Source organism: Dermacentor andersoni, chromosome 1, assembly GCF_023375885.2.
Source record: "Dermacentor andersoni chromosome 1, qqDerAnde1_hic_scaffold, whole genome shotgun sequence".
In the NCBI taxonomy this organism is placed as follows: domain Eukaryota; kingdom Metazoa; phylum Arthropoda; class Arachnida; order Ixodida; family Ixodidae; genus Dermacentor; species Dermacentor andersoni.
Genome location: NC_092814.1, coordinates 68,093,294 through 68,112,308, shown reverse-complemented (window position 1 = coordinate 68,112,308; position 19,015 = coordinate 68,093,294). Strand labels below are relative to the sequence as shown.

Below are 19,015 nucleotides of genomic sequence, written 5' to 3'. Positions count from 1 at the left end.
GCGCAGGCGCTTTTCTCGTGTTGCCCCTACCACCGCGCGGCGCACTTCGGTGCGCGTTCGCTTTTTTCAGGCCGAGTGGATTTTCGCCTGGCAGAGTGTTGGGCTCTTTCTGGCTAGCAGACGAGAAAAAAAGAAACTATCGTCGCTCGCCACCATCACTGTGGGGACTCGACGAATGGCACCGCTTTCGCTTGAGAGCAACCTCTCGGGAAAGTCTTGTCTCGCCAGTGTAGGATACCGAGCAGTATGCGTATGGTCCTCGGTGGACCAAGCGTCTCACGTTTTCTTCGATATTCCTTCGGTAGCCACATTAAGCGCCATAAGTAGGCATTCGATTGTGGCCAACATACTTTGCGCTTTTTCATTTCGGTGCCCCGGCCCCGCAAAAGAAAAAAAAAAAAGACATTGTTGTGGCGCAGCGAATTGTCGCATGGTGAAAGTTCGATTTTGCTACTTCTTTTGCGGACAGTAATGGGCCACGGGACGCTTCAGCTGCCGGATACTCTTATTATATAGTATTGCGATAGCAATTATATGGACACTCCAGGCCCATTCCTGCCGTCGCTGTCGCCCTCATGTTTCGTGTAAAGTCCAAGGAAGATAACACAATGACCGCGCGCCGAATGCTGTATGTGCGAGTGAAATCGTAGGGAAGGGGGGGGGGGGGCTGGAATGGGTGAGACGACGATGGTGGATCAGTCTTGGGCGCGCAAAAGAGAAAAGCGGGGAGCAAGCGCGCCGCCTTCCGTCGCGCGCGATACATCGGGGGAGTGGATGGAATGGGGACGGGATCTAGGATTCTGTGAATCTCTGATTGCGCAACATATTTATTTGCTTTGTTTGACGCATTATATACAGTGACTTTTTTTAGATACGTAGATTTATTGGAGACTTATACATATATTTAAATATGTTGTTGCGAGGTTTTGTGTATACGTGCAGTGAACTTTGTTTCCAGTGACACTTTTTTACCTTTTATGAAGCTCTATCTTCTCATTTGTTCATTCCATTGCATTTTCGCATTTCTAACGTACGAGGGCCAGTCAGATGAAAGTGATCCAACCAGCCCCGCGCAATAATGGTTCGGTTCATTATCTGCGAGGCATACGCGTAGCACACAGGCATCTCTCATTTACATAAGTGACACGCACGTGTGAGGATAAATTTTTTAATGCTCTCATACACTGAGTTGAACATGGTTGCGTGACGTAATGGACGCTACAGGAGTTGAGCAGCGTGGTGCCCTGACGTTTTTGACAGCTGAAGGTATTTCCCAAAAAGAAATTAGTCGCCGTATGGCTGTCGTGTACGTTGAACATTGCATTTCATTGGCCACTGTGAAGCCTTCGAGCAAACGGTTCACAGAAGGACGTGAAAGTTGCAAAGACAATCCAAGGCCGGGCCAAAGCCATCGTGCAATCACCCCTAACAAAACTGCAAAGGTTGATGAGCTGATGAGACAAGAACGGAGGATAAGCATCGATGAACTGGCAGAGCGTGTGAACATCAGTCACGGTTTGGTTCACGCCATAATTCATGAACATCTAGGTTGTCGGCTCTTGTGTGCGCAATGGTTGCACAAGATTTTGAACTACCGCCAGAAGACGGATAAGTTCAGCGCTGTCTTGACTCATCTGATCCGGTATCCTAATAAAGGTGACGACTTCCTGTCTCCAATTGTGATCGGAGACGAACCATGGTGCCAATTCTACGAGCCTAAAACACGATGGCAAAGCTTACAGTGGAAACATTCGAATTCACCACCCCCAAGAAAGGAAAGGCCGTCATTTCCGCCGGAAAGGTGTTGTTCACTTTTGTTTTCGATCGTCAGGGGCCATTACTGATAGAATTTGCTAAATCTTGAGAGGCTATCAATTCTTTTCGTTATTGTGAAACGCCAGATCGGCTGCGTGTCACAATCAAGAACAAACTACGTGGAAAATTTACGAATGGGGTCATGTTGTTCCACGACAATGCCGTCCCCACGTCGCTGATGTATTTAATACGAAACTGGCAACGTTCATGTGGGAAACGCTGCAACGTCCGCCACACAGCCCAAACCTGTCGCCTTGCGACATCCACATTTTGGGGCAACCAAAAAAGACAGCTCAAGGGAACCAGATTCGTGTTGGACGATGACGTGAAAGAGTCAGTTGCAGACTTTTTGAAGCAGCGACCCAAGGAGTTTAATGAGACGGGAATCACGCGACTCGTTAGACAACGGGACAAATGTCTAAATGATCATGGAGACTACTTTTAAATAAAGTACCGCGTTTGTCATATATTCGCATTGGCTGACTTTCATTTTACTCGCCCTCGTATATTTTTCAGAACTCCGGCTTTTTATACGTGCTCTCTGTTGCGGCTCTAATTTCGGTGCAATTACTCACGATACACGACCGGTGACGGCTGCTCCTGCCTAATATATTGGAAGAAATGACAGCGTCATTGAGATTTTTCACTGGCCGTTGCATATGTACAAGAATCTAAACAAGGTTCTTGAACGGCAGTTTCATTACAATATTTGTCGTCAGCTTGTTAATTTCATGGCCTTTACATTTTTCACATCAGCGGCATGCACTGCTTTGCTGGTTTCGAACTGATATAGTTCTAAAGTTCGTGCGATATTTTCTTTACTTACTAAATAGCGAAAAAACATGGAAGCATAGATATCAGTTATTTTGGGCACAATTTTTGGCACATACAAGTATATTCTTTTATGAAAAATACATATTTTACTTGTTTTGACAGTGCGTAGTGTTCAAGAATTCGTTTGTAGCGTCTTTAGCAATGGCAATGCAGTTCTTATTCATGTATTTGATCCCCATATACAAATTGTTTAAGAGGAAGCTTTAGCTCGCGCCCAACTCCGACGCGGCCTATTCAAATACATGTAAAACGCAGAAACGCTTTTCTGGGATAACCCCCGGATCACTTTTAATGGAATGTGTTGCATATTAGAGCGAAAGCTAAATTCTAGTGTCTGTTGGAAGCGGAATTTCGATTTAGGACCTGAAGATTTTTTTAAATATCTTGAAAAACTCGCAAGTTAAAAAAAATAGAAGCACGACGTTTACAAACTAATAGCTCTGCATCAAGCACATATGTCGCTGTTCAGTAAACGGCATCTATTATAACAGTCAAAGCGGACAAATTTGGTATGTCAATTCGTATCTTACGTGAATTGGTTACGATGTGACAAGTATTCAGCGAAAGCCGTATTTACATAATGCTAAATTTCTTGAGATTCATGTGTAACATAGCAATTATGTCCGCTGTAGATGTACGATTAGGTGCAATTCACAGAATTTTGATATCATTTTTTTTGCTGAGTTACAGTTTTGAACTTGATAGCTTGTTTCGTTTTCTGAAAATTTGCGATTTTGGTCAATTTTTAATAAAGGACTGCCAACCTAAAGGAAAAATTCTAAACCAACAGTCACTAGAATTTAAGCTTTTCTTTTAAATGCGACAAACCTCGTCAAATTTGGTGCATTGGTTGCCCCCCTCTCCCCGAACGAAATTTCTGGCTACGCCGCTGGTGGTAGTACGGTGAGGCTCCGTACTACGTACGTCCTAACGGCGTCCTGTTCTAAGACCCAGGTAGGTGTAGAAGAGTGAGGGCTTCTCTTCGTACTCTCTGTGAATGTAAATATAGCTCGCTTGTGAATACAGTTTGTCATGCTTGTTCAACGTTTCCTGTCTGCTACTTCACCCCCACCGAGCTGTATCACAGGGACCTCATCCCTCAACACCACGGGAAAAGAAACATTACTGTGCCTGACACGAATCTCTGACCCCACACTGTAGCAGCAGTAGAGCATATATAGAAACAGATATTTGCTACAATTTTAATAATTCAACAAAGATATACTATTTGTGTATAAGTCTACAGCACAAATTTATCGCCAGTCAAGCCAATGGTATTGTCGAGGTTATACACAACGCATAAAACATAAAAGTCAACATAATGTCTACATAAAAGTCAACATTTACAACTTAGAACATTCACATGAAAACATTTACAGTGCAGTTTCACTTCGTGAATGCGAGTGGCGCGCAAGCGTATGGCTGCTATAGCGCACACGAAGCTATCGGCCCTCGGTGCGCCTGTACGCCTACTCCTCCGCGACGCGGCCGCGCCATACGCAGCAGCCGCAGCAGTAGAACGCCTCCCACCTCCCTCCTCTCCCCCTGGTGCCTTGCGTGCAACGGAAGACGGCGCGCTTCTTCCCCTTTTTCGTCGCTTGCTAGCGCGAGGTTGAGCCGCCATCGTCCGCTCACCGTCGCATGGTTTCACTCGCACGTACAGTATACGGCGCGAGGGTATGACGCTATCACGAGACGAACCCGGTAAGCCCACACCGCACACAGAACCCGTTGGAACTGCCAGAGGAGGTAAACCCAGCGCGCCTCCGCCTACCCTCCTACTGCACGACGCTTCGCTCAACGCCACGTAGACTTTCCTCGCCTAGACCTTCGCCGATTTCACTGACGGGCCATGTACGCTTGCACATAAAAAAAAAAAGAAGAAAGAAAGAAAGAAAGAAAGAAAGAAAGAAAGAAAGAATACGTCAGCAGATGTTTGCGACCTTGCAGAATCACAAACCGATTTCCAGCGAAGCTTCTTTTTTCGAACAGTTGAAATAAGAGTTTTACTTTCCTGTAATTACACTTGTACATGACAGTTCCATTTGAAACCATGCTTGCATGTAACGGTTTCGAGCACATGTTAGGAATTTTTGAAAGCGAGTAATTGATGAACACACATGTTACTTCACCAGAACATTAACCAAGCTCCGTATTTTCGCTAGATTTGATCTTGGTTTCGTTCCCAGTTGTCCCAGAGAAGAGATAAACCCTGCTTTGTTTGCAAAACAAGTTCATAAAGCTCCGATGGCTTGCATGCGTAATTTACTGCAAATGTCGTAATTTGTCCCCTCACGTACCTTAAACTTAGCCTACATTTTACCCATAATCTGCTCCTTATTTTCGCTGGAGATAACCAGGCTGCCTTGGTTAGTTCGCCAAGGAGCTCGTAGAAACCAACTACGAACGTCTTATGACGCATGAAAAAAGGGAAAAGAAACGAAGGTTGAGTAATTATTTGCAACGCTTCTAACTGGACCAGGAACGTAAAACCTTGGCACATACTATGTATGACCAACCCTCCCATTTACACGAAATATAAACATGTTGTAACCTACAGCTATGTCGGCACAATAGGAAGTATAGCTGATAGCGCCCATATAACACGTTCTAAAACTTGACTAAGACAGTTCTTTTTCTTTTTTACAAAAGGTCTGTTTTATCCAACTCATTTAACTTCGCACAGAGATTTTCATAGCATTCCACCTATATTAGCTAAATCTGATCTTCGTCATTTGTAGTTCTGCCAGGGCATCGGGTTAAATTCTGCCCCGTTCGTTAGACACACTCATAACGCTCTATAGAGCACACACATGCGTCTAACATACACACGCACACACACACACACATAGTCTCAAATACCCATTCACTTTGTACTTTGCCTACACATCACCCATTACCTCGTCCTTACTGTCGCCAAACGTAAAGAAGCTGCCTCATTTCATTCCCTGGGGACACCAGGTGCACCCAATATGCGTATCACGCATTAAAAACCCGCCAAAAACGAGCGGTAAATCATTCTGAAGTGACGAGCGCAAGAGTGGACACGGGGCACAAGAGGACGACAAGGACAAGCGCTTGTCCTTGTTGCCCTTTTGTGCCCCGTGTCCACTATTGCGCTAGACATTTAGCATGGAATATCAACTAGCCCGGTCTCACGCCCTGCTTCAGTTAAATCATTATTCGTAACGCTTCTAGTAAACCAGAAACGTTAAAAATTCGCAACACATTCCACTTAAGCTGCGCCCCTTCCTTCTAAACAAAAAAATTTTCTGAAATGCAGAGTTATATTAAAATGTTGGGAAACGCGCAGCTGATGACGACAGCTTGGCACTTTCGAACCCTAGCTTAAGATTTTTTTTAAATTTTATTTAGAAGATTTTTTCCAGCAGGTGTATTTGATCAACACGCATTTGATATCGCACACAATCTTAGCGTAGCGTTCTTCCCCCTACGTTCGCAAAATTTGACCTCGATTGTAATTGTAATTATGCCAGGGCAGCGGCACAAGTTTTACGCCGCTCGTAAAACACACTAATAACGCTCCGGTCCACTTGCATACGTAGTCTATTGTAAAAAGGTGCATTTAACCAACCTACTTCGAACGTTGCCTACAGATTACACATACCGCGTGCCTCTAATGTCTCCCAAATATGAACAAGGTGTCTTGTTTAACTCACCGAATATAGTGGAGGAATAGACTGCGAGCCTCGCATGACTAACAAAAATAGGGGAAAGACGAGGGTTCAGTAATTATTTACAACGCACATTTCAAGCAAGCACGTGAAAGCTTCGCGGCGCCTTTACACTAAAAGTTATCAATGCTATCACGGAATGTCCCTATAGTTAGGCTGCACCAAATTTCACCTGCTCGGCATTCATAATTTTGCAGTTACTGTGATGTCCGAGACGCCCTCTGCCATATGGTATGGGGATGTGCCGAAAAACATGGCACCCTAGACACCCAAACACTAACCGAAGAGCAGTGGGAGGCCAAGCTATCAGACCCGCAACCGAAGACACAGCGCAGGCTCACCTAACGGGCACGGGAGATGGCCATCGCCCGCGGCTACCTGGAGTAAGGAGGCCGCCCACCTAGGCGCGCACTGCGCTTGCTCAGAATAAAAGTTTACTCTCTGGCTCTTCTACGGAATTTGAAGTTCGTGCCTCATGCAGTTTTTTTTCTTCTCCTTCTTTTTTGAGTCTGCAGAACATTTGGAATAATGGCAGCATATCACATTGGAACGCCTGGAACGCCTGTAACCCAAATAGATTAAACACTTATCGCTCGTCACTCAAAACACGATTCCTACTTCAGCGAAATATAAAGACCGTACCTGGCATAGTTTAGCGAGGAAGCCAGGAAAAGCAACTAAATTAATTGTATATAACGCATAAAAGATGGGAGAAAGCAGATATTTAGTAAATATTTTCAAAGCACATAAGTAACCTACCAAGTTCAAAGTTTCGGCAAATATATCACCAGAAATGTGGCCACCATTTCCTCAAAATATAAAATCTTTATTTTTATTTTTTTATTATACCAGGGAACGTGTGCTTTCTAACTCTTATATTGAAAGAGCCTAAAAATAAAATGGGCAGGCAGCATCAGAAGTGACACATGCCAATAGAAAAAAAATGCTAGGCAGTCTTGTAATGGTATTATAATGGCTCTGCACATTCGGCAGTGTCGTTTTCTTCTGAACGCATGAAGCACAAAACAAGAACATGACACAAGAAAGCAGGAAGACCGCACATGACAAACGCTGCCACAATGGCTGAATTCTAGCCCTTGAGCTGAGTTATTTGGAGAGGCGGACATTACTTGCAAAAGAAATCAAATACATATTCAACTAATTAGAAAAAATTACGAATTAACTTTTTAATTACCCGCCGTGGTTGCTCAGTGGCTATGGTATTAGGCTGCTGAGCACGAGGTCGCGGGATCGAATGCCGGCCACGGCGGCCGCATTTCGATGGGGGCGAAATGCGAAAACACCCGTGTACTTAGATTTAGGTGCACGTTAAAGAACCCCAGGTGGTCGAAATTTCCGGAGTCCTCCACTACGGCGTGCCTCATAATCAGAAAGTGGTTTTGGCACGTAAAACCCCATAATTTAATTTTAACTTTTTAATTAATTACATTACGGCACATATTACAATTTACGAATGGTAAACGGTGAGTTTGTGGCGTCTCCACCTGGAATGAATTTCCAGTATGAAACCAGTTTGGAGATATGCGTCCTCAAGCTGGCCGTAAGAGCGCACTGTTGTTACACTTACTTTTTTAGTACAAAGCGCTCTTTTATGCACTGGAGCACAAAAGTAACTGGAATGCCCATGTATTTCGTCCCACACTTTGGAAAATTCATTTGGGAAATTCGCAAATTCATTTCAAGTGGATACGTCTTGCAAACTCACCAGAATAATTTTGTTAATTGCAATATGTACCATAAGATAATTAATTATAACGCTCATTAGTGAATTTCTGTTAATTAGTTATAATATGTATTTCGATTTCTCGTGCTAGCAATGTCCGCCTCTCCGAATAACCCAGCTCAAGTATAAGAATTATGCTATCTGCCACAGCTGATGTTTTTTTTTTTTTTTCCGTAAAACTTAAAAATGATTACCCCATATACAGATTCCATAGTTTCGGTACTTGAAAAACCAACAGTTTCATGCCGTTAGGCATGCCATCGTTGGGCGGGGCTGATTATAGTACTTTAGAATCCCTTGCCCTTAGGTTAAATATAGCAAGCTAATTTTGTGTTTTCAAATATCATTATGCGGTTCAAAAAAACAAAAACAAGAAACTACTGGGCATGATGCAAGAAGCGCAACGTGAAATTTATTATGACAAGTAGCGCCCAGCGCCAGCCTTCTCCACAGTGCCAGCGTGTATGGTTCGTTCGGCGTTTGCTACACCTCTTCGCGGCGAGGCACGAAAGCTAATCCTCAGTGCCCAAACAGGCGATGCGTAATAAAGAAAAGCATCACTTACGTGGCTAATACATTCACAAAGAAAATTTGGTCTCAGCTGCTGTCTTGCTGGATTTTCCAGCGTGCAGCCAAAAGCGCCCGCTTTCAAAAGTGTGTGTGTGTGTGGGGGGGGGGGGGGGGGGGATGGAATACTTCGCCCTTCCACTTCTGACAGTGGGTGGCAAGTGCCCCCCCCCAACCCCCCGTTAAACTTGCCTATGACCACTATACTTGCAACTCCGTGGACATTGGCACCAGATGTCCCTCTAGTTTTGTAAGAAACTTAACTGGAGACACTATCTTCATCACGCATGCGCAGTGTGGTTACTGCGCATGTGGTCGCCTTGCGTCATTTGCTACAGCGGCAAAACCAATGAGGTCATCTATCTCTTTATAACCTCAGTTTCTCAGCCACGAATAAAATATTTCGCGTGTGCCGCGAGTTTCCAAGCACGTTTCCTGGCTGGCAACTATAGCTGCTGGAACTGTTGACGTACACACGCCCTGCAGCACACGAGCGTGTGGCCACGTTCGCCGCGCTCCGTGGAGCGCCAGTATAGTCAGCGCAACCGCACCGTACAGGTGCAGTGGCGCCTTATTCGTGTCGTCTGCGACACTCTTTGAGCCCGCCAAGCCTGCGTTTCGATGCGGTGAAGCGAACTTTCCTTTCAGTAGCGTATCGCCGTCGCGCCAAGCCAGCCTTGCGTTTGAGTGCCGCGTGTGAAGCGACGGCGGTTTCAGCACCTCGAGCTGAGTACACTGTGTCATCAACTCCAGTAAACATCTCTGTCGACGTGCCCCAACATGGTAACAGGTATAAATGTCTAATTTCGTTAATTCCACCTTTGCGGAGCATCGGAAAGAATTACCGTTGCTCCCTTGAGGAGCATCGAAAAGGGGCAACTGTTAGTCCTCGAAGGAGTAAGCGCATGGGGAGTAACAGTTCATCCCATGTCAGTTATAGTCCCCAAAAGGACTAATGGTTGGGGCAAATCAGTTAGTCCCCAAAAGGACTAACCTCCCTGCTCCTGTTAGTCCTGTTTTTCTTAACAGTGTAGCCGCGGCGAAAGCCCGGACGTTTCAAATACGCCGTGCCGCCCACAACCGTTTAAAAACGCCTATAGGAGGTAGCAGGGCGAAAATGCGCAAGCCTTTGTGCACCCTGTCTCCCTGCTGTCTGCCTTCAGCGAGCAGGACGGTTAAAGGGGCCCTGAACAATGTTTTATCGAAGTGGAGAAATACATTTGAAGCTGAAACATGGTATCTTAGAAGTACGTTGCCGCAAAACATTTTACAGCAACATGAAAAACTCGAGCTTTATGTTGCTCAATACGTGCTACATAAAAGTGTTTTTCCCAGCGTGAAAGAAGCCCGCGAACACCCGCAAAGTGGCTCGAGCGGCCAGTCACGCTTCAATTATGCGTGTATTTGCGGGCTTCTTAATTTCACGCTCGGAAAAACACTTTCATGTAGCACGTATTGAGCAACAGAAAGCTGTATCGGCAGTTTTTCATGTTGCGCTACAATTTTCTCATTGACACTTTTAATCTAATTGTAATATTTGAGAAGATTAATTAATTAAGACTAATTATGCAATTAGGCGTAGTGCAAAAAAACAGTATCTCCAAGCGACAGCAAACAGCATTACCTTGGTTCTATCCAGCTACGCGGCATCCATATATTAAAATCTTGGTGCACGATAGTTGGGACACCCTGTATACTTTCATCCTATTCACTACATATCTCCCTCTAATTTCCTTTTTTTTTATTTGCAAAAAAAAAACACTATTTTGATATATATTGCTGTGGTGTACATTTTTTCCAAGGACAACCGCAAAGAAGGAATTAATAGGCGAAAGAATGAATGAAGCATGCACAGAAGGCAGGCCTTACCAACACACAATCTCCCGACTTTTATCATGGTCGTGGTGATATTCATCGTAACTCCTCCGGAACTCATTCTCAAACGTGTGGGAACACTCTTGCCTGGTTCGGAAGAAGTCGAGATCGTGGCAGGCACCCACAATACCGGCCGCGGCTGAAACAGAATGGAAAAAATTATAGAATGCGATGGCGCACCAAACTGTCCAGGTACACGTGTGTACCGATACTCGGCACTGCTGTGACGCAACGACGGAATGGAGTTGCGTTTAAACAATTTGAATGCAATACAGACGACACAAGTGTATATGCCTTTTAAACTCTGTGCCTATACTTCCATTCATTGCGACAAATCTGCGTTGAGTTTTATAGCATGCAAATAAATTGGAAAAGCAATGGTTGCAGCTCCATGTGCTCAAAACGCTGTCAAACAATCAGACTCACAAGGAAAGGCTTAACTGCTTGAATACAATGCTTTGAAGGAAAGTAACGGGTAACATACGCACATATACAGGTTGTTTTCGTAACGCAAGAAATTAAATGGAGATCAATTTGTGCTCTGTGGTCGTTCCGCGCTCGGTTCAGATAACCGTAATGAATGAAAGAGTCACGATCGACACAAACGTTCAGCAATAACATTTATTCTCGCTTTTGCTGATCACCAGCGCATTAATTATAAGATATCACATACGTTTTAAACTTCCCAGGTTCGCATGAGATAGGCTGATATAGTTAAGTTTAAAAAAATTGTTAAATGGCTCAGGCTCACTCTTTTATGAGGCAACTTCAAAGAAAGAATATCCTGTCGCAGAGGCAAGAGCATTTATTCCCATATTCCCGTGGGGAGAGCACGACCCAGACTGCGTCGCACGAACGGGGGGAGGCGAACGAACTGTGCATTGAACAAGGTACACAAAATAAATGAATGATTGATCAAAATCTGGAAGTTTATTTATGCATGGCCCAGTCCTTCGTACAAAAAAGATCTAATTGTAACATTCAGCAGCATGCACATGCAGAACAAAATGCAGCTGGTATTTGGGGCTGCCTAAGGTTTGCGGCCCAGCGGGAGGGGCTTGATTTTGATCCCAATCAAGTTGGAATCGGACGTTTGATTCCAGGAATCAAGTGAATCGGACGTTTCATTCCTGTCTGCTGCGGCCGGGAATAGAATGTGCGACCCCGTGCTTAGCATCAGAACGCAGTGAATGAATGAATGAATGAATGAATGAATGAATGAATGAATGAATGAATGAATGAATGAATGAATCAATCAATCAATCAATCAACTTTATTAGTTGAACGTGGAAACTGTGTACGCAATAACTGAACCGATAGCCATGAGGCTATTTTCCGGTCCAAAGCAAGATGCATCTGCAAGTAGGCTACAGGGACGAACATTAAAGGAAAAAAAAAACGAAAAAAAAAACACACACCCACGATAAAATAGCCACTGAATCACCACGGCGGATATGTAAAGCTTAAGAATCAGGAGCCGAAGTCACAAAGCTTTACGTTCGTAAGTGCTCTTTGCCATTGCCTGGCCGCCTCCGCTAATATGCCCAGCATGAGGATTGGCTGGAATTGGTCCTTACGAACAATTCTGGCGTAAGAACTTTTTGTGTATACGCGCACAGGGTGCTATGCAGGACACCCCGAGTTTCTCGCTCGCATAAGTTTGCTCGATAACGATAAAGCGCGGAACACACGAAAGCAGCAGACAGCAAATTTTCGAGATAAAGCCACGTATGTCAACACGAGTACATCCTGCACACGCTGCTTCCTCGTTTCAAACACATAGACTGAGCATGGTTATGCACCAGCGCCGCTTATTGTTATCAACGGAATATTGCGATATACCGGGACTGTCCCGCTATCACAGTCGGCGCAAGCCGCTTTCCATGCCTTTCTAGGGTGCGTCACGGCCCATTCTCCTCTTTACGACATTATCTGTCTATCCACCGTCAATTGCAAACATTGCAGACGTGGGTGCTTTCACATGCCGACCCTTACCTTTCCTTCGAATAGGTTAAAGATAACTTTTTTTCTATAGCTTACTTGCACTGGGCGGAACGAAAAAACAAATTAAAGGCGGCACCGACTGTTTCACCACGTGACTCCTTTTTCGGCCGTTCACGAGGTAACGCCCAAGTTATGATAACCCTAGAGTGAATCTAGATATGACAATGAAACAGGAGGCGTGCAGAGGGTCGAATTTTATGCCTTGAAACCATTACTTCATTCATCTGAGCGCGTCGCCAGAGCTCGCGGAGATGCCGAACTTTGCCAAAGTCAGGCCTTCCTGCGCATCACTCCATTTCTGTGTTTTACTGGTTGTGCACTGAAAGCTAAACGTCCGTGTGTTTGAGGAAATTCGCGGCAAATGATATATGTATTATCGACGGGTTGCGAAATGGCATATGTTGTGCAACTAAATGCCATACCAGCCTTCCCTCGCTTCGTCTAGTGGAGATCCATGGGTCTGCTGGTTACGGAGGAGTCAAAATCGATATGTTCCCGCTCGGACGCGCTCATGGGCAAACGTTTGAACTTGAAATTCATATGGATTTTTTGCTGTGTCATGGCATCGTCGGCGCCAGCCGAGGGGGAGACAAGGCTCATGCCGCAGCGCGCTGCTGCACATGCGCTCCTGCGGTTATCACGCTTCCGGCGGGGAAAAACAATCGCGAGCAGTGTGTATGGATACGGCGGGTACGAGCGGGAATTTATCGCTAGCGAGGGGAGCGATGAGGAACGAACGCAGTCTTTTGCACGAATAGTGTGGGTTGACGTAACTTCAAGTTGCGGAAGATCAATAAAGAAAGAAAAAGAAGTTGGCTCGGTGTACCGTAGGCCTGATCTACTTGGAACACTATACGGCTACAGGTACATGGGAGAGAGCTGTGTCTGAGGAAAAATAAATTTGCCATAATGCCTACAGCATGTTGCGTAGCTATAATACGTAGCACATGCGGGAACAGCCAACAGTGCAGGATGTAAGCCTATTAAATGCCATTCGCGTAGCGCATCTAAGACCACACACACACACACACGCACACACGCACACACACACGGCGCTAACTCTCAACAATCGATTTATTTCCGAGATGAGCCGTACATATACATTCACTAGGTGCGTCAACCCGCTGTGGCGGTGCAGTGGCTTTGCCGTTGCGCTGCTAAGCCCGAGAGCCCGGGATCGAATCCCGGCCGCGGTGGCCGCATTTCGATGGGGTCGAAATGCAATAACGCCCGTGTAGCGTGCATTGGATGCATGTTAAAGGACCCCAGGTAGTAGCAATTAATCCAGAAGCCCAAGTGGTCGAAATTAGCAAGTGACTAATATTACACCTAAGCTGGTCTCCCAATATAGTAAGGCAACAGGATAAATCATAGAAACAAGACAGGAGGCGTTTTTGCTAACAGCTTCATAATATTTGTCTTCCGCCAAGTTCCTCTTGTTACAAATTAGTTTCTTATTTTCGCAGCACTTTTAGTTCACTTGACTAATTTGTCAGCGCATTAAGGTAAAAAAGAAAAGCGGAAAGTTCGGCTTTTTTGTGACGAATATAGTGGATTGTGCACAGCTAGAGCAGGGACAAGAGCCGGACAGGAGAGACACACAACGCTGACTTGCAATTGTTTGCTGTAAGTCAGCGCTGCGCGTTTCCTGTTCACGTACGTCGCGTTACCACGATGCATGCCAAATATCCAATCAGCGCTTAGCGCATACGTGCAGGACGTATAACAATTTGTGGGGCTTTGCACACTAACCATGTGTACACCTGGCGAGGTATACAAACGCGCTCCAGGTATAGGGTCCCTAGAAACCGTATCCTCCCTGCCAGCTGCCCGGCCGTCATGGCACTACATCGCTAGGAAAAGGTTACAGCATCTCAAACCGAGGACGCTCCCACTTATTAAGTGGTTTTGGATACCACATAAAGGGAAATTGCCGCAGTTGGAGTAGCTCAGATTCAATTTTACAGGTTTTGGGCCCGCAGGGTTTCGACAACATTGGCACAGCGCCGCGGCTCCTCCTCCTGACTGTTCACCTCTGAAAAAGGCGGAGTGCAGGACCGGGGGGCGCCTGTGCATGCCATTCTTAACGATATAGGTAACCGGCAACTGCGGGGCTTCGAACCGACGACCTCCCGCAGCCGAGGCGGACACTCAACCCACAAAGCAACGGCTGCGGTGTGCGCGCGGCACTTGTAGGCTTGCACTGAGCTTGTATACTCACCGAAAAGCGTCACTACGGTGGCCAGCAGCAGGTGCCTGCAGGACAGAATCCAGACGGGCCGTGCCATGGCGCTTCGGCCTTCGCGCACCGGCTCTTGAGTCGGGCCAAACCTGCATGAGTAATCGATGAGCCGCTGTGTAGAGCCGTTACGCAACAGGCACATCTCAAGTGATTAGTGCGCCACTTGCTTCAACTTCACACACACAAAAAAATCATTCGCAGTAGTATGCCGCCCTGAGCAACTGATACATCAAAGACATCGAAGCTGCATAAGCGAGTTCTCACACCCATCGGAAGTATACAATGGGCATGTTTTACGATGATTCGTCACCGACGCCCTGGTCACAAAGGGGTTCTTTATTTTATGACACCGTTGCTTCGGAGCTCCCACGCGCAGGCTGTGTAGCTGGACAATGCCGTCGTCAGCTTTCACCACAGCAGAAACTCCTAGCTGACCGTCAAAGCTTCACGGCGGTAAAACGCGACGTGAAATAATAATAATAAAAATAACAATAATAAAAGGGAAAGAAATGAGTATTGCTGGCTAAAAAAGACGGCGTTGTGAATGGGGGTCCGGAAGACCTGGAATGTACTTTGCTCGTGTAGAAGTAAGGGAACGTGGGGCTGGGCCCGATATCCAGGACGTTTTACAAACAAGTTCATATTACATATTTACGAGGAAATTCAAAGTAGTACAGAAAAAGTTCAAGAAGTTGTAGCAGCCGATCCTCCCGCCGTCCGTTGCTCCTTTTATGCCATGCGTGGTCATTGTTCAGTCACTTCCCCGAATCCGGCGTCAGGAGACCGATGACATCAACAGGTCCCACTAATCCGGAGGTCGGTTGCCCTTTCCCTCCGAACGGAGCTTTGTCGTAAACGCACGTACATCACGGGCATGGTGTAAGAATATACCTCTTGCACCGTGATCACGGGGCACAAACAGGGGAAGGGGGGGAACGTACGCTCACTCCGACCGTACACTGACCGCGTCTCCGGCGTGGACGTGAGAATTTGTGCGGCTGACAAGTGATGGCCGTATCCTTGCTAATTAGCCAAACCTCTCCTGACCGAGGTACTCCCGTGTTGGCCGTAAATAATCCGTTTTGATAACAATTTTGACGAGGCCGTCGGCCCGTTCCCCATAATCGCGTTAGCCGTGACCGGAGGTTGTCGCGGGATGAACGGCCGATCACAACAGCCCGTCCGCCGCCACGAAGAGGGCTTGAAAGGGGGCAGCTCATCGGTGCCCCTTGAAGAGGCCTTGGCCGCTCAGCAGGCTCAGCTCCGGCTCAAAGTCCCGGGCTCGCCGGGAGGATCGAGCGGCCGATCACAACAACGGGTAAATAAGTTGTCTATTCGAGTGAGGTATACACGCAAGTTAGCTTTTATTTTATGACCATTGACTGAACGTGAAACTTTGGAACTACGACGCACGGTGTGTGTTGTTCTTTAAACTTTGATACCGACGTGGCCCCACGCCATCGCCGAACAACGGTAGTGGATGCCCCCTTAACAGCTTCGCTGTAAAGCTTGGCAGCTGCCAACAGAAGTGAAAATACCGACGAAAAAAAAAGTAACGACCTTTTCCCTGAGTTATTCAAGGGCCGAATTCACAAAGCAGTTCGTAAGGACTGGCTCCAACTAATGATAACAACATTACGTGACGAACATATGATTAATAACGTCGGCCGGTTAATTACAAACACTTCTCACGAACGAAAAATTCCATGAATTCGACCCAACAGTATCAGAAGTGTAGGCAGTATGAAAGGTGGGGGAGGGGGGGGGGGGGAGTAGAGGGAAGAGGGCACACATATCACGTGCTCTTCTGCCGTAATTTCTGCGTACCAGGATACCTGTCATAAAACAACATGCGAGAACGCCCCCCCCCCCCCCCCCCCCCCCCCCCGCTTCCCGTAAAAATGTACTGGCTGCGCCACTATGCACTCTAAGGAAAGTTTACACCCTTTGGAGTGCCCCTTCTGCCACACAACGATAATCGTAATCTGCCTTGATGCGTTTCCTTTGTTGAAAACGCCGCGCCCGCTACTTTCCTGTCGGGAATGCTATCATGCTGATAACGCGCATGCCGTTCGTTAGTGGGAAGTACCGGGCTCGCAGCGTTAAAGAAAGGAAACGCATCAAGGTAGATGACGATTATCGTTGTGTGGCAGAAGGGGCACTCCAAAGGGTGTAAACCTTTCTTTGAGTGTATATGCATAAAGTGGAGAATCATATATGTATATGTAGCGCATATTTCTGAGTGAGATTTCAGCAGTAGCTTGTTGATAACTTCATTCCTTCCCCTACTATCGCGAATGTGTCATTTTAGCCGCTACCCGAAGGTACCGTACACAAGACGCTATACCTGTCTTGTTTAATAGCGTTATGATTCCCGTTCGGTTGTTTCACTTGCATCCTGAGCCTCTCTAACCATTGTAAATGTCTCAAGTGCCAGCACGAGCAACAAGCCACCATAGCGATTCAGAAAAACTAAACAGGCATACCTGTACCGGGTTTGCAGCATCGGCTGTCACCTGCGTGGACAGACTGTTGCAAAAGCGTACTTTAACTTGCCGCCCGACTATAGAGGTTTCCTGGTTGGGAGCACATTGTATTGCTTCCCTCAACAGCTGTGCACGAAGAGCGAGGAATGTGTGAGTAAGCGCTCTGCAGTGCTGTCGTCGAAAGGTCCAAGCCTGCTAAGAGCGCCTTGCAGCTGTCGCTGAACCTATGGCTGAACTATATACATGTAGCTGCAGTGACGCACTTCCCTGTTCGTTTCTGCTCCCATGGGAGAGCACGCGCACTTTCTTTATGTGTTTGGGAGGATTGCTTATTCAAGACTGTTGGCCGTTGCACTTATATACTCCGCGTTACGATATATAGTCCGCGTTACGATATATAGAATAGCATGTCATATGGGTGCCAGTGTGTACAAGCTTGTCTTTCAGTAGATAAAGTGTAGCTGCGCAGATGTCCTATCTGCAGATACTGTGCAAGGGCGCGCGCGTCAGGCTGTGCTGCTTGATGCGCATATTCGTCTCCATTTCTCGAAGTAGCGGCACCGCTTGAGGCACACGGACATGGCGCGCTCCGTGCAACTTTTGTCCTCTGTCCCGCGTTTTTAAAGGGCGCCGTATGAAAATTTGCGTTAAAAGACTACAGGGGAAAGTGGAAGCCCAAACTAAGCTGTAAGTGCCAGGTGTCGGACATTGACACCGACTACGCCGCAGGGAAGTACCGCACGTCGATTCTACTTAGCATGCGGTTCGTCCGTATATGCAGCTAAGCGTTATTTCTTTTTTCAAAAGCGTTTACTTTCGCATATTCGACACAGTACTAGCGGCGACTGGAAATGGATCGCTTTTTTGAACGTTCGAGCCGCAGGCCGCGCGGACGATTGAAAAGTCAAGGGAATCGTTAATCAAAGCTGACAGCGAGGGAGGAATGGGGGGGAAGCAGGGGGCGCACCGCATCATACCTCCGCATACGTCACGGTGCACTCGTGCGAGACCACAACCTTGCAGCCCTCAGCGGCAGGCCTTTGCTTGCATCTGTGGCCTCGCGCGCCGCCGTTCGCGGAGCGACCGCTTGCCTCGCGCGCACGTCGCCATGGCAACGCAGCCGCTTCGTCGATGACGAGCATGGTTTTCCGCGGCATGTTTTGCTGGTCGACGCGCTTGCTGCGTTCAACGCCGGCACGTCATGCATCACGGTCGTCGCGCGCTCGCGCTATACATTGTCGCGTCGCCGGCCCTCGGTATACCGCGTCGCTCCGATTTGATCCGAGGATGTTGCGCTGCTTCATTTATGCGCGGATATTGACCTGCCATGCCCGTGGGGTCACGAGAGTGCTTGCTGAAAAGCATGCGCAACGCATACCACGCACGCGCAATGCATACCAGATACTGCGGCTCGCTTTGGGGTTCGATTTCGGCACAGTATATCGGGTTTCTATCTTGTTCTGGGCGGTCCATATAATGACACAGGCAGGCCATCGCTTTATCGAGTTTTCAAAGCAGAGTTGATTATGGGACCCACTTTATGTAGAAGCGGACACACGAATGAGTGATCCAACGATACCTCCCAGCCTCTATCTGCTATTCAAGAAAACGCACTCGCACAGCAATTGCATGTGTAAACAAAAATCTATTCGATGTGGAACAAGAGCGTGCTTGCGACCGCAGCACTTTCGACTATGTGGCTATGATAGCATTCTGCAATTAGCTTGTGATAGAAAAAACAGCGCAGGCTGCC

The 19,015-nt window shown here is 46.8% G+C and overlaps 1 protein-coding gene across 4 annotated transcripts in view; it reads right to left on the bottom strand.

Annotated features, from left to right (window-relative positions):
* LOC126544239 (uncharacterized) overlaps positions 1-19,015 on the bottom strand; it is a 56,968-nt gene that overhangs the window by 8,763 nt on the left and 29,190 nt on the right. For 2 of the 4 annotated variants that reach the window (XM_072285968.1, XM_072285969.1), the window contains 2 exons: positions 14,756-14,865; positions 10,525-10,669 (listed from right to left, as the gene is read on the bottom strand). In XM_072285968.1, coding sequence (XP_072142069.1) covers positions 10,525-10,669; positions 14,756-14,822 — 212 coding nt within the window. In that variant the 5' untranslated portion in view covers positions 14,823-14,865. Of the gene's footprint in view, positions 1-10,524; positions 10,670-14,755; positions 14,866-17,262; positions 17,380-18,239; positions 18,333-19,015 lie in introns of those variants that run through there. The other 2 variants (XM_050191467.3, XM_050191466.3) reach the window with 2 other exon arrangements.